This window comes from Myotis daubentonii, chromosome 16, assembly GCF_963259705.1.
Source record: "Myotis daubentonii chromosome 16, mMyoDau2.1, whole genome shotgun sequence".
Lineage (NCBI taxonomy): Eukaryota > Metazoa > Chordata > Mammalia > Chiroptera > Vespertilionidae > Myotis > Myotis daubentonii.
The window spans coordinates 22,047,307-22,059,571 of NC_081855.1; the positions used below are offsets into that span (position 1 = coordinate 22,047,307).

The 12,265-nt window shown below is 40.5% G+C and overlaps 1 protein-coding gene across 1 annotated transcript in view; it reads left to right on the forward strand.

The window, feature by feature from the left end:
* The window catches only part of METTL16 (methyltransferase 16, RNA N6-adenosine), a 78,337-nt gene that overhangs the window by 53,388 nt on the left and 12,684 nt on the right, over positions 1-12,265 (forward strand). The window contains exon 9 of the mRNA XM_059669151.1: positions 12,017-12,193. Coding sequence (XP_059525134.1) covers positions 12,017-12,193 — 177 coding nt within the window. The remainder of the gene's footprint in view (positions 1-12,016; positions 12,194-12,265) is intronic.

Consider the following 12,265-nt stretch of genomic DNA (forward strand, 5'->3'; position numbering starts at 1 on the left):
ATGAATGGTAGGGACCAGAATGGTTGAAAGAGTTCAGAAAAGGCAGCAGTTCAAGCTGGGCTTGTCAGAGATGACTTCATAGAGGAGAAATTGTTGTTGTCTGACTCGTAATTGGTGCTCAGTAAGTATTTTCCTGAATGTGGAAAGGAATGATGTAGAACAAGCATGTCAAACTCACGGCTCACGGGCCGCATGCGCCCCATAACAAGTATTTTTGTGACCCAGCCAATATAACGGTATGTAAGAAACATTTTAATAAAAATTTTGTAACTTAATTTTTACAATATCCTTTTATACGTAATTATTAATAACGAACTACAACATTCGTTAATGACTGATTACTATAATCATGTTGCATTCGTTTCCCTTACACATCTTACATGCAGGCGCACCATTTCTCTCCACTAATACTAGCAGCGAATATTTTAGTAGCCGATTGCCATGTCATTAGTCTTGTACTGACTTGTTTGGTGTGTGCAACAGGAAATATTTTGCTTTCAGAGAAAAAGAAAAATAGGTTTATTTGAGTTATGCTTATTAATTTGTGCAGTTATTCAGTGTCTGATAAGTTAATGTTCAAGAAAAAATATTAATTTTTATTAAAATGTTCTACTATTTTTTGTAAATATTTTATTGATTTTTTACAGAGAGGAAGGGAGAGGGATAGTTAGAAACAACGATGAGAGAGAAGCATTGATCAGCTGCCTCCTGCACACCCCCTATTGGGGATGTGTCCGCCACCAAGGTACATGCCCTTGACCAGAATCGAACCTGGGACCCTTGAGTCCGCAGGCCAACACACTATCCACTGAGCCAAACTGGTTGGGGCAAAATGTTCTATTATTTTATCATAACAATTACTCATTTATTTCAGGCCTTTGTATTCAGCATGTCTCTATTGAAATAAAACTATTAAACCTATGTTTCTATGAAAATTGAAGCTTTTGTTTTTTGTGGCCCACATAAACTTACACCTTGTTTATTTGGCCCGTATTAACCTTCGAGTTTGACATGCTTGATGTAGAACTTGTACTAAGGTGCAACATTGCAAGTAGTACATTAATAGATTTAGTAGATTTGAAACACTAGATGTAGTCTTTGTTGTTTGAATGGTTTACTTCACACACATTGTCATTTTATTGAAAACTGACAACATTAAGTAAATTAGGTGGTATTAATCCTGCTTACTAGATGAGTAACTGGAGGCTCTAAAAAGTCAGGTTGGAACCCAGATCAGTGTGATTTCACAGCCTTTGCTGGTAGTCACTCTGATACTCTGCTTTCCAAAGTACTGCTTTTTGTTTCAGTCTGGCTGTGTAATAACCTGCTCATGTCGGCCTGCATCATCTTGCTTGTAGGCCTCTCTTATAAGAGTCATTTCGGCTCACTCTTTAGCTCACCATTCTGCTCAAAAACTCCTGAGTGTCTACTTACTGCCAGTGGGAAGCATAGCTCACTTGGCTCCTTGGACTTCCCAAATCTGTCCTTTACTTTCCCTTCCATCCTAATCACTCCCTGTTTTTCTGACTGTACTGTCTTCTCCTATATTGGCCTCCGCTGACTTCTCATGATGGCAGAGTCATAGCTCATAGTCTGTTCTCTGTCTGGCCCTTCCCTCAGACTTCCCTCTACTGCAGCCCAGGTTAATTCCAATTTCTGCCTAAAACCTTCTTAACCATTCAGCCCATAGAAATCTCTGGACTTGTACTTACTTTTTTCAGTCATTTGTATTCTCCATAACCTTCTTTATGACATACTTTGTATTGGTAATTTGTTTAACTCTGGCATGGTGGATCATACCAAAACTATTGCGTGGTGTATAGAAAATGCCTTTTGTGAGCCGGCCTCTACCTAGCTTTATGTGGAGCAGGTTACTTAACTTCTCTAAGCTTCAATTTCCTCACTTATAAAATGGGAGTTAAGAAATAATACCTACCACATAGGGTTTTGAGGATTAAATGTACTTAACACAGGGCCTGTAAAATATACTGTATTGTCATTTCCCACCATTTCTTCTCACCCCCCTCCCCATATTTGATGTTCTAGTAATGTTGAGCTACTGTTTTCTGAGGTTCCTTTTTTTTTTTTTACATAAAGAGAATGTCTAGCCCAGTGGTCAGCAAACTCATTAGTCAACAGAGCCAAATATCAACAGTACAACGATTGAAATTTCTTTTGAGAGCCAAATTTTTTAAACTTAAACTATATAGGTAGGTACATTGTTATTAATTTAATTAGGGAACTCCTAAGCTGTCCTTTGCTAAAAACGTCCTCAATCTGATTGAGGTACGTTTGTTGAAGTCGACCCCTTCCAACCACTAACCACTGCACAATGAGACTGCTGAATGACTGGCTCACTCAACTCGTGCATGAATTGCGCCCGCACGCTGTGTATCCCGCAGCCCGCCTGGGCCATGTCTCCGGTCACCTGACCAATTGACACCCCCCACTTCTTCTAACACCACTTCTTCAAAATAGACTCACCCAGACCAAAAACCGACTTCTGCGCATGGGCCACGAAGTTTCAATCGCACTGTACCTGCGCACCCGCACGTGGTATTTTGTGGAAGAGCCACACTCAAGGGGCCAAAGAGCTGCATGTGGCTCGCGAGCCGCGGTTTGCAGACCACTGGTCTAGTCCATCCAGCATGGCTCAGCAGTTGAGCGTTGACCTAGGAACCAGGAGGTCACAGTTCGATTCCTGGTCGGGGCACATGCCCGGGTTGTGGGCTTGATCCCAGTGTGGGGTGTACAGGAAGCAGTCAGTCAATGATTCTCTCTCATCATTGATGTTTTTATCTCTCTTCCTCTCTGAAATCAATAAAAATATTTTTTTAAAAAGAGAGAAAGAGAATGTCCAGATAGTCACTAGATAACTAAAAATTGCCTGGAGATTCCTCTCTGACCATCAGACTCCTCATCTATCAAGTTAGTTCGAATACTACTTTCTGTAAAGCTTGCCCTGACTCTTCCTAAGCTGCTATTGGGATCCTTCTCTTGTCTTCATTATAGAACTTTGTCCATAGTCCCATCATTGTATCTTTTATGTGGCACCAACCTAGCATAGTGTCTGGTTCTCAAATAATTGTTAAATGAATGAAAATAAAAGAACAAATGATGTGGTAAAGTGATTCTCAGACTTTTCCACTGAGGTACCAGCTATAGCAGAAAACAGTTACTGACAAACCCCTGAGCATTAAGGTGGCAATAAAGAAGTTCCCAGGAAGCATTCTATGTTCATGAAGTCTCCTCTTTTTAAAATCTATTTGAATTTTGGCCCAGCCGGTGTGGCTCAGTGGTTGAGTGTTGACCTAGGAACCAAGAGGGTCACCAGTTTGATTCCCAGTTAGGGCACATACCTAAGTTGTGGGCTCTATCCCCAGTGGGGCATTGCAGGAGGTAGCCAATTGATGACTTTCTCCCTTATCAATGTTTTTATCTCTATCTCTCTCCCTTTCTCTCTCTCTAAAAATCAATAAGAATATATTTTAAAAAATAAAATCTGTTTGAATTTTGTATTCTATTCCAAAATATATGTTTTTATTTTCACTATTTAAAAGTTAAACAATTTTAATATTGAGTCAAATTGACAATCTGAGAAGATACACTATATTTATCATTTGGTTCCATTGTTATTTTTACAAAGTATGACAAATAATAAGGTTAATTTTATAAATAATAAAAATGGTTAATTCTATTTTCTTCTTTTTTTTTTAGTTTTACCTTTCTCTTCCCACAGTGCAGCTTACAGAATTAACTACAATGCTACATTAGTATGTAATCTTTTTTTTTCTTCTTGGATTGTCACTTTTTATTGAGTTACAACTTTAAATGTGCAGGTTCAGTGGCACCAGTAACCCCAAACCCTCTCCCCAGGTTAGCAGGTCTTACATTTATTCCGTTGCTGTTTATCAAACCATTTTATTTTGGCTTCAGTTTCTAATTATTTTTAATTCCTAAAGGAACTCTCTTTTTGGAGTTTAGGATTTTTGTTAAAATTGCTTTCAAAGCCCACATAGCTAATTTGAAATATTATCCAAAATAGAATACCTCTGTGCTTTAAAAGTGGGTTTGATTTCTTTTTTTAAAATAGCTGGAAGGTATTTCTTAAAACTGTTATGTGGTTTCTTAAAGTAATGTAATAACTGACCCTTCAAGGTGACTACTTTAAGGCGAAGGCCTTCCCTTAAATGTGAACATATTGCTTGACTTAAATGTTTATTTAAAAATCAAGCTTGCCCAGCCAGTGTGGCTCAACAGTTGAGCATCAACCCAGGAACCAAGAGGTGGAGGGTTCGAGTCCCATTCAGAGCATATGCCTTGGCTGCAGGCTCGATCCCCAGTAGGGGGTGTGCAGGAGGCAGTCGATTGATGATGTTCCTCTCTCATTGATATTTACATCTCTCTATGCCTCTCCCTTCCTCTCTCTCTAAAAAATCAATAAAAACATTAATAAAAATCAAGCTTGTGTGATTCGTTTATACCACAGACATCTTGATTTATCCATTAATTTAGAAGTTTTTTGAGGGCAGGAATCATACATTCATTCATTTATTCTGTAATTTTTTTGAGCAGTGTATGGTAGTTGGCACTTACTATTTACTGAACAGATGTATGTCTAAACTAGTATGCTTTTTTCCTATCCTCCTTCCTTCAGTAGAGAAGAGGGAATTTGATTCCAGGTACTGTTTTGTTTCAGCTTTTTTTTTTTTTTTTTCCAGTTTATTGATTTGAGAGAGAGAGGGGAAGAGGTGGAGAGAGAGAGACACTGATTTGTTGTTCTAGTTCAGTGATGGCAAACCTATGACACGCGTGTTAGAGGTGACACGCGAACTCATTTTTTTGGTTGATTTTTCTTTGTTAAATGGCATTTAAATATATAAAATAAATATCAAAAATATAAGTCTTTCTTTTACTATGGTTGCAAATATCAAAAAATTTCTATATGTGACACGGCACCAGAGTTAAGTTAGGGTTTTTCAAAATGCTGACACACCGAGCTCAAAAGGTTCGCCATCACTGGCCTATAGGGATGACTCTCTAACCAATTGAGCTACCTGACCAGGGCTGCTGTGTGTGTGTGTGTTTCTTTTTAAATGTTTCATTTTGGTAAACATTTTAGAAAATATGGATAATTTTTTTAAGGAAGAAGAAAAAATTACCATAAGCTCTACCACCCGAAGATAACAACTGTTAACAATTTTGAGTATGTGCTTTATATACTCAAAAGAAAGAGTAGTACATAAAGTTACACAGCAAATAGTACAAAAGAATTTATGGTAAAAGTAAACTTAGCCCCATCACAACTTTTTTATAACATCCCACTCCCCAGAGAGAACATATTTTAGTGGGTTCTGTGTCCTATAGTGGTGCCCCCATCTCTCTTGATCTGTGCTGTCCAATATGCTGGCCACAAGCGCATTGACTTTAAATTTAAATTAAATTAAATTAAGTTGAGTTAAATTAAAAATTCAGTTTCTCGACTCAGTCCCACCAGCTATATTTCAAGTGTTCCAATAGCCACATGTGGCTAGAAGCTACCATATTAACCAGCATAGATACAGAACATTTCTATCATCACAGAAAGTTCTATTGGATAACAGTGCTCTGGATAAAAATATGCTTTTATCTTTACTTCTTCATTTGTCAACTTTAGACAGTTTTAATTGCCTTGATTCTGTTTCTATTCATAAATAATTTGGTAAACTTAAAAAATGTAAGATATGTGCTTTTATAAAGTCGTATCTATGTAGATTTAAATCTTAATGACTTATTTACCAGTAACCCAGATTCCTCTCATGCTCACTCCTAATTACTAAACCCTACCTCCTGTTTATAGTATCTGGTTTCTTTTATGCAAATTAACTCTGTGGGATTCATCCACATTGGTGCAGAACAGAGTTTGTCCTTTGGAACAGTATTACTATATCATTTGAATATACTACAATTGATCCATTCTACTATTTAGAGACATTTGAGTTGTTTCTTGTGTGTAGGTATTATGAATAATCTTCTGTGAACATTCTTGTGCATGATTTTACATTTTAGTTGAGTATAAACCTAGGAGTAGAACTGTTGGGTCATAGGTTTTGGGGTATGAGTAAATTCAACTATAGTGTATGTTCCTAAAGGGGTTGTTTATACCCAGCACTTAATATTATAGCAGTAAAATCATTGTGTTTTTAATTTGCATTTCCCTGGTAATTAATGAAGTTTAACATCTTTTTAGATATCCACTATTTATTTCCTTTATGTCAAGTGTCTGCATTTCTTGTCTATTTTATTAACTACATTTTTATTATTGTACTAGAGGCCTGGTGCACGAATTCATGCAAGGGTGGGGTCCCTCAGCCTGGCTGGTGATGGGGGCCGATCCGGGCCATCTCGCCCAGTCTAGGGGGAGGGACCGCAGGAGATTGGCTGGCGGGGGCGGGGGGGAACCGCGGGAGGTCGGCCGCACTAACCACCTGGCTGGCCTCAGGGAGAGACCGCAGGAGGTTGTCTGTGGGAGCGCACTGACCATCAGGGGGCAGCTCCTACTTTGAGCGTCTGACCCTGGTGGTAAGTGAGCGTCATAGCTACCGGTTGGTCGTCAGGTTGTAATGGTTTCTTAGGCTTTTATATATATAGATTATTTTCCGTACAATAAACTGTAGTAAACCTTTTTTTGCCCTACCCTGTATGTTGCTAATCTTTTCTCCCAGGTGTTAGCTTGCCAACACCTTTTTATTTTAAAAATATCATACTTTTAATTTAACCCAGTGTACCTCTCTTTTCCTTTATGGTTTTGGTGTCTTATTTTATTTCTTTTTAAGTATATTTGTATTGATTTCAGAAAGGAAGGGAGAGGGAGAGAGATAGGAACATCAATGATGAGAGAGAATCATTGATCGGCTGCCTCCTGCACACCCCACACTGGAAATCAAGCCCTCAATCCAGTCATGTGCCCTGATCAGGAATTGAACCGTTCATGCCCATTCTTGTTTCATCTGTACTCGTTTCCTCTGCCCTGATATTCTGAAGCATAGTTATTTTATCTATAACTATTTTCATATTTATCTCTAAAGGTAAAGATTTAAAAGATAACCATAATACCATAATCATGCCTAAAATATTAACAGTAATTCGTCATGTCAGCTCTATAGTTGATCCGATGTTGTAAAATTTGTCAAACTAGAATCTTACATTTTATACAGTTCATTGATATATCCTTAAATTGATTTTACTCCATAGTGCGTCTCCCCCCCCCCCCCTTTCTCCTTCTCTCTCTCCCTCTACTTCTCCTTACCCCCTTATCTTCCTCTCTCCCTTGTTTGTTGAAGAAACTAGCCTATTTGTCTTGTGGAGTTTTTTACATCTGGATTTTTCTGAGTAGGTTTTCATGATATTAATTAATGTGTTCTCAGACCTTGTCTTTCCTGTAAATTGGTAGTTAGATCTAGAGAGTTGCTCATATACAGGTTTGATTTGGGAGAGTGGAAGGGCAAGACTGCTTTTTAGGTGGTGTGTGGTATATACTTCCATCAGGAGGCACATAATTTTGCTTGTGTCCTTTTGTAATGTGAACAGTCATTGATGATCTAAAGAGAAACTTGCCTTTATCAATTATGTTGTTACCCGAAAGTTCATCTAGTAAAGGCAAGATAAATGCTTGATTATTTTGCTTTAGTTTTCAATTTTAAGAACGATGAGTTGGTGTTTTCCCAACATCTCCAAAAGTGACCAAAGAGGGTGGTTTAGTTTTTGTCTTGAAAGTATTATAAACTAGTGGATTTTCACGTTCAATATTTTTCAATCCATTACACTTACTATTTTTATGGATGCACAGGATGTCCATCTGTGGCCTTGGGAAGTTTGCTCACGTTGACTCCTGAGTCTTCTTACTGAGACCATTGTAGGCTTTGGTAGCTTCCTTGTTTGTAGTGTGACAGGTTGTTCTGGCTCATATCTTTCTCTATCCCAGACCTGGAATCAACCATTTCTCCAAGGACCACTGGTTGATTTTAGTGGGAAATGGTATTTAGAGCTTTCTGGGCACTAGGTTGGTCATTACTGAATTGGTATTATTTCTAGGCTTTTTCAGTGGATAGAGCTAGGAATTAAAGATGAAATACATTCTAAGTTCATGCTGTACTTTCTATTCTGTTTCTACTTAATATCACCAATTGTCTATATCTCCCACTTAAAAATCCCATGTCAGCTATCTCAGTCATTAGCCATCTACACTAATAAAAGAGAAACATGCAAATTAACCATCACTTCACCACTCTGCTACACCCACAAGCCTCGCCCACTAGCCAATCAGGAGCGCGTATACAAATTAACCCAACTAAGATGGCGGCGGCCACGGAGCTGGAGTGAGCAGGAGGCTTGGGCTGCCCCCGGCGATGGGGGAAGCCAAGCTTCCTGCCTGCCCTGCGGGCCCTGGGCTCCGCTCAAGGCTACAAAGTTTCAATTATAGAAGATAAATAAATCCCAGATACCTGCTTCCAGCCCAAAAGGAGAGGCTGGGAGCTTGGGTCTCCGGGGGGGGGCGTGGCCAGCCTGAAAACGGCCATCAGCCCCTCACCTAGGCTGTCCAGGCACCCCAGCAGGACCCCCCACCCTGAAGGGGCTGTGGCTAGCCTGAAAAAGGCCCTCAGCCTCTCACCCAGGCTGGCCACACCCCCATGGGGTGAGGGGCCCCACTGGGGGGCTTGGCCAGCCTGCAAACAGCCATCAGCCCCTCACCCAGGCTGGCCAGGCACCCAGCAGGGACCCCCACCCTGAAGGGGCTGTGGCCAGCCTGCAAACAGCCCTCAGCCCCTCACCCAGGCTGGCCAGGCACCGCAGCAGGGACCCCCACCCTGAAGTGGGTATGGCCAGCCTGGAAATGGCCCTCAGCCCCTCACCCAGGCTGGCCAGGCACCCCAGCAGGACCCCCCCACCCGTGCACCAGGCCTCTATCCTATATAATAAAAGGGTAATATGCAAATTGACCCTAACAGCGGAACAACTGGGAATGACTGGTCACTATGAACACACTGACCACCAGGGGGCCGACGCTCAATGCAGGAGCTGCCCCCTGGTGGTCAGTGCGCTCCCACAGGGGGAGCTCTGCTCAGCCACAAGCCAGGCTGACGGCTGCCAGCACAGTGGTGGTGGTGGTAGCCTCTCCCACCTCCTCAGCAGCGCTAAGGATGTCCGACTGCAGCTTAGGCCTGCTCCCGCTAGCAAGTGGACATCCCCCGAGGGCTCCTGGGCTGCCAGAGGGATGTCTGACTGCCAGCTTAGGCCCGATCCCCTGGGGAGCGGTCCTAAGCCAGCAGGTGGACATCTCCCAAAGGTTCCCAGACTGCTTGAGGGCACAGGCTGGGCTGAGGGACCCCCCCCCCCCAGTGCACAAATTTTTGTGCACCAGGCCTCTAGTACTAATATAATTACTCATTTCTTTTGACCCACTGATTCACCACAGTTCTCAAAATTAACATTACCAATAACAAAAAGATTTATGAAAATAGATTTCCCCCCCCTTTGGATTTTAAAGTCATTTCTAATGTTTCCTGTTTGTGGGTTCTATTTGTTTGATTTTACTTTATATTTTTAGGGATGGCCTTTTTTGTATTACTTAATTTTGCTTTGTAATTATAAAATATATTTACATGGTTTTAATATCTAAAAGGAGATATAGTCAGAAGTTTGGCTTCTTTCTCTTGTCTCACTCTAATCCCTCACTGCTCCATGGGTTTAACAGTTTTATAATTTATCCTTCCATTGTTTATTTTTTAATATAAGAAAATACACCTGCCCAGCCGGTGTTGTTCAGTGGTTGAGCATCAACCGTGAATCAGGAGATCATGGTTGATTCCCTGTCAGGGCACATGCCGGGGTTGCGGGCTCAATCCCTAGTGTGGGGTGTGCAGGAGGCAATCAGTGATTCTCTCTCATCATTGGTGTTTCTATCCCTCTGTCTTTCTTCCTCTCTGACTGTATTCCCTGTGCTATACTTTACATCCAGTGACTATTCTGTAACTACCAATTTGTAGTTAATCCTCTCACCTTTTTCACCAGTCTCTAACCCCCCTTCCCTCTGGCAACCATCAGTCTGTTCCCTGTATCTGTGAGTCCGTTTCCGTTTGTTTATTTTGTTACGGAATCCGATTCTTGTGCCTCATCCTCCTACACACCACCATTTTTCTTCCTCCCGAGTTTAATAATCATATTTTAAGTTTCTTAATGCAAAGTGTTAGGTTCTCCGTAGACTAGAAATTATGTTTCTTATGCTGGATGATTGAATAATAGAGAAAAATACAGATTGTTACTTACAAATGCTGTCTAGTAGTTTTATAGCATAGAATAAACTGATTATTTTGTTGTTTATGTATGGGGTATGGTGTTGCTGGTTAGTTCTTATAAGACCTCACCCAGTACTTAGACCTTTCTGTGTGTGTATATGCATGTGCTCTGTCACTGTTTCTAGGTAGAATTGAAGTTAGCAGCATAATTATCAGGGACTCCTTTTTGTAGGAAAAGATCTGCAAAGCTAAACTAGGTGTTTCTTTTTTAGCCTTTTTCCTTATACTCCTCACCTGTTTATTTTTACCATGACCTTAGAATTATCTTAATTTTTCTAAAGTTTTGATAAATTTTGTCAACAAGTAGGAGTCTGTCTCTTAAAATAAAGTGCCCATAATATATCTGGTCTTAGCAGAGTCATTTAAAAAAAAAAACATTTAGGCCGAAACCGGTTTGGCTCAGTGGATAGAGCATCAGCCTGCGGACTGAGAGGTCCCGGGTTCGATTCCGGTCAAGGGCATGTACCTGGGTTGTGGGCACATTCCCTGTGGGGGATGTGCAAGAGGCAGCTGATCGATGTTTCTCTCTCATCGATGTTTCTAACTCTCTCTATCTCTCTCCCTTCCTCTCTGTGAAAAATCAATAAAAAAATATATTAAAAATAAAAAATAAAAAAACATTTAGTAAGTATTTACTTTAAAGAAATAATTCCTAGCCGTGTCTTTTGGCTTATAAAATGGAACTTGAGTCCCTCTAGTGGGTAGAGTATAATTCACTTTCCAAGCTTGAAACAGGAAGATGAACCAGCTTTCAAATCCACTGTTCTCATCTGAACTGGTGTCCTCTCTCCCCAGCTAAGAGGCAGTGCTTAGTTGGTCACTGGATTGGCTTGAACATTAGACAAAATTCACTAGTCCTTCTCTTCTGCCCATGTGATCCTGGTTGCACTGGTCATTTCTAGCATGTGATCTCACAAGCTGTGCCTCACCAGCTTCTTTCTTTCAAGCCTCAGCAAGTTTAAACAAATATGGTAGTTCAGGAGGAAGAATTGTGATTATCAGACTACAAGTTGGTGCTTTTAAGCCATGCAGTTCTTTATAGAAAAGAACACAGTGCCTCCAGGGTCTTTGAGTTGCCTTGAAGGAAATAATCATACAGGCCCATCTGGGGCACAACAAGTAGATTAAGGGTATTTACTTATGAGAGGAGTTGTTATGTACTGATCGCCAGAAGCGTGGTATGGCAGCAGAAGGAACCTGGGTTTGGGTTCACATCCTAGCTTTGCAGTTACTACCTTTGTGACCTTGGTCTGGTTATGTATCCTCTGTCTTAGTTTTCCCTTCTGTAAAATGAGGTGGTGTTAAACCTATTTTAAGTATTAAAAATAAACATGCAGCCCTAGCCAGGTGGCTCTGTTGGTTGGATGTCATCCTGTACACAAAGGGTTTCGGTTTGATCCGCAGTTGGGGCACGTGAGGAAACAACCGTTTGGTGCTTCTCTCTCACATGGATGTTTTTCTCTCTCTGTCTCTCTCCCTTACCGTCTTTCTAAAAATCAATAGAAACATAGCATTGGGTGAGGATTAATTTAAAAAAACAATAACAAACATGCCAAAGAAAAGCCTTTGTGTTTTGAGTGCTCTATGATTGATAGAAGTCATGGAAATTTCCCTGAGTTCATTATAATGTATTAAATTATTTCTGTAACTTTCCCCTCTTTTCCCACTCCTTTTTCTTTTAGTCACCACCAAGTAAGCGAAGAAAATTAGAGAAGCCAAGGAAACCCATCACATTTGTAGTGTTGGAGTCTGTGATGAAAGAATTATCCCTCAAAGCATCATCTTTGGGCTCAGGGACAGTGGAAGAAGGCATAGTAGTTGTGACGACATGGATTGAAAAAATTCTCACTGATCTTAAGGTACCTGGTTATATACATTGAAGAAGTACTTATATCTTTTATTTTATTTTCCTTTTTAAAAAAAAGTGGGGG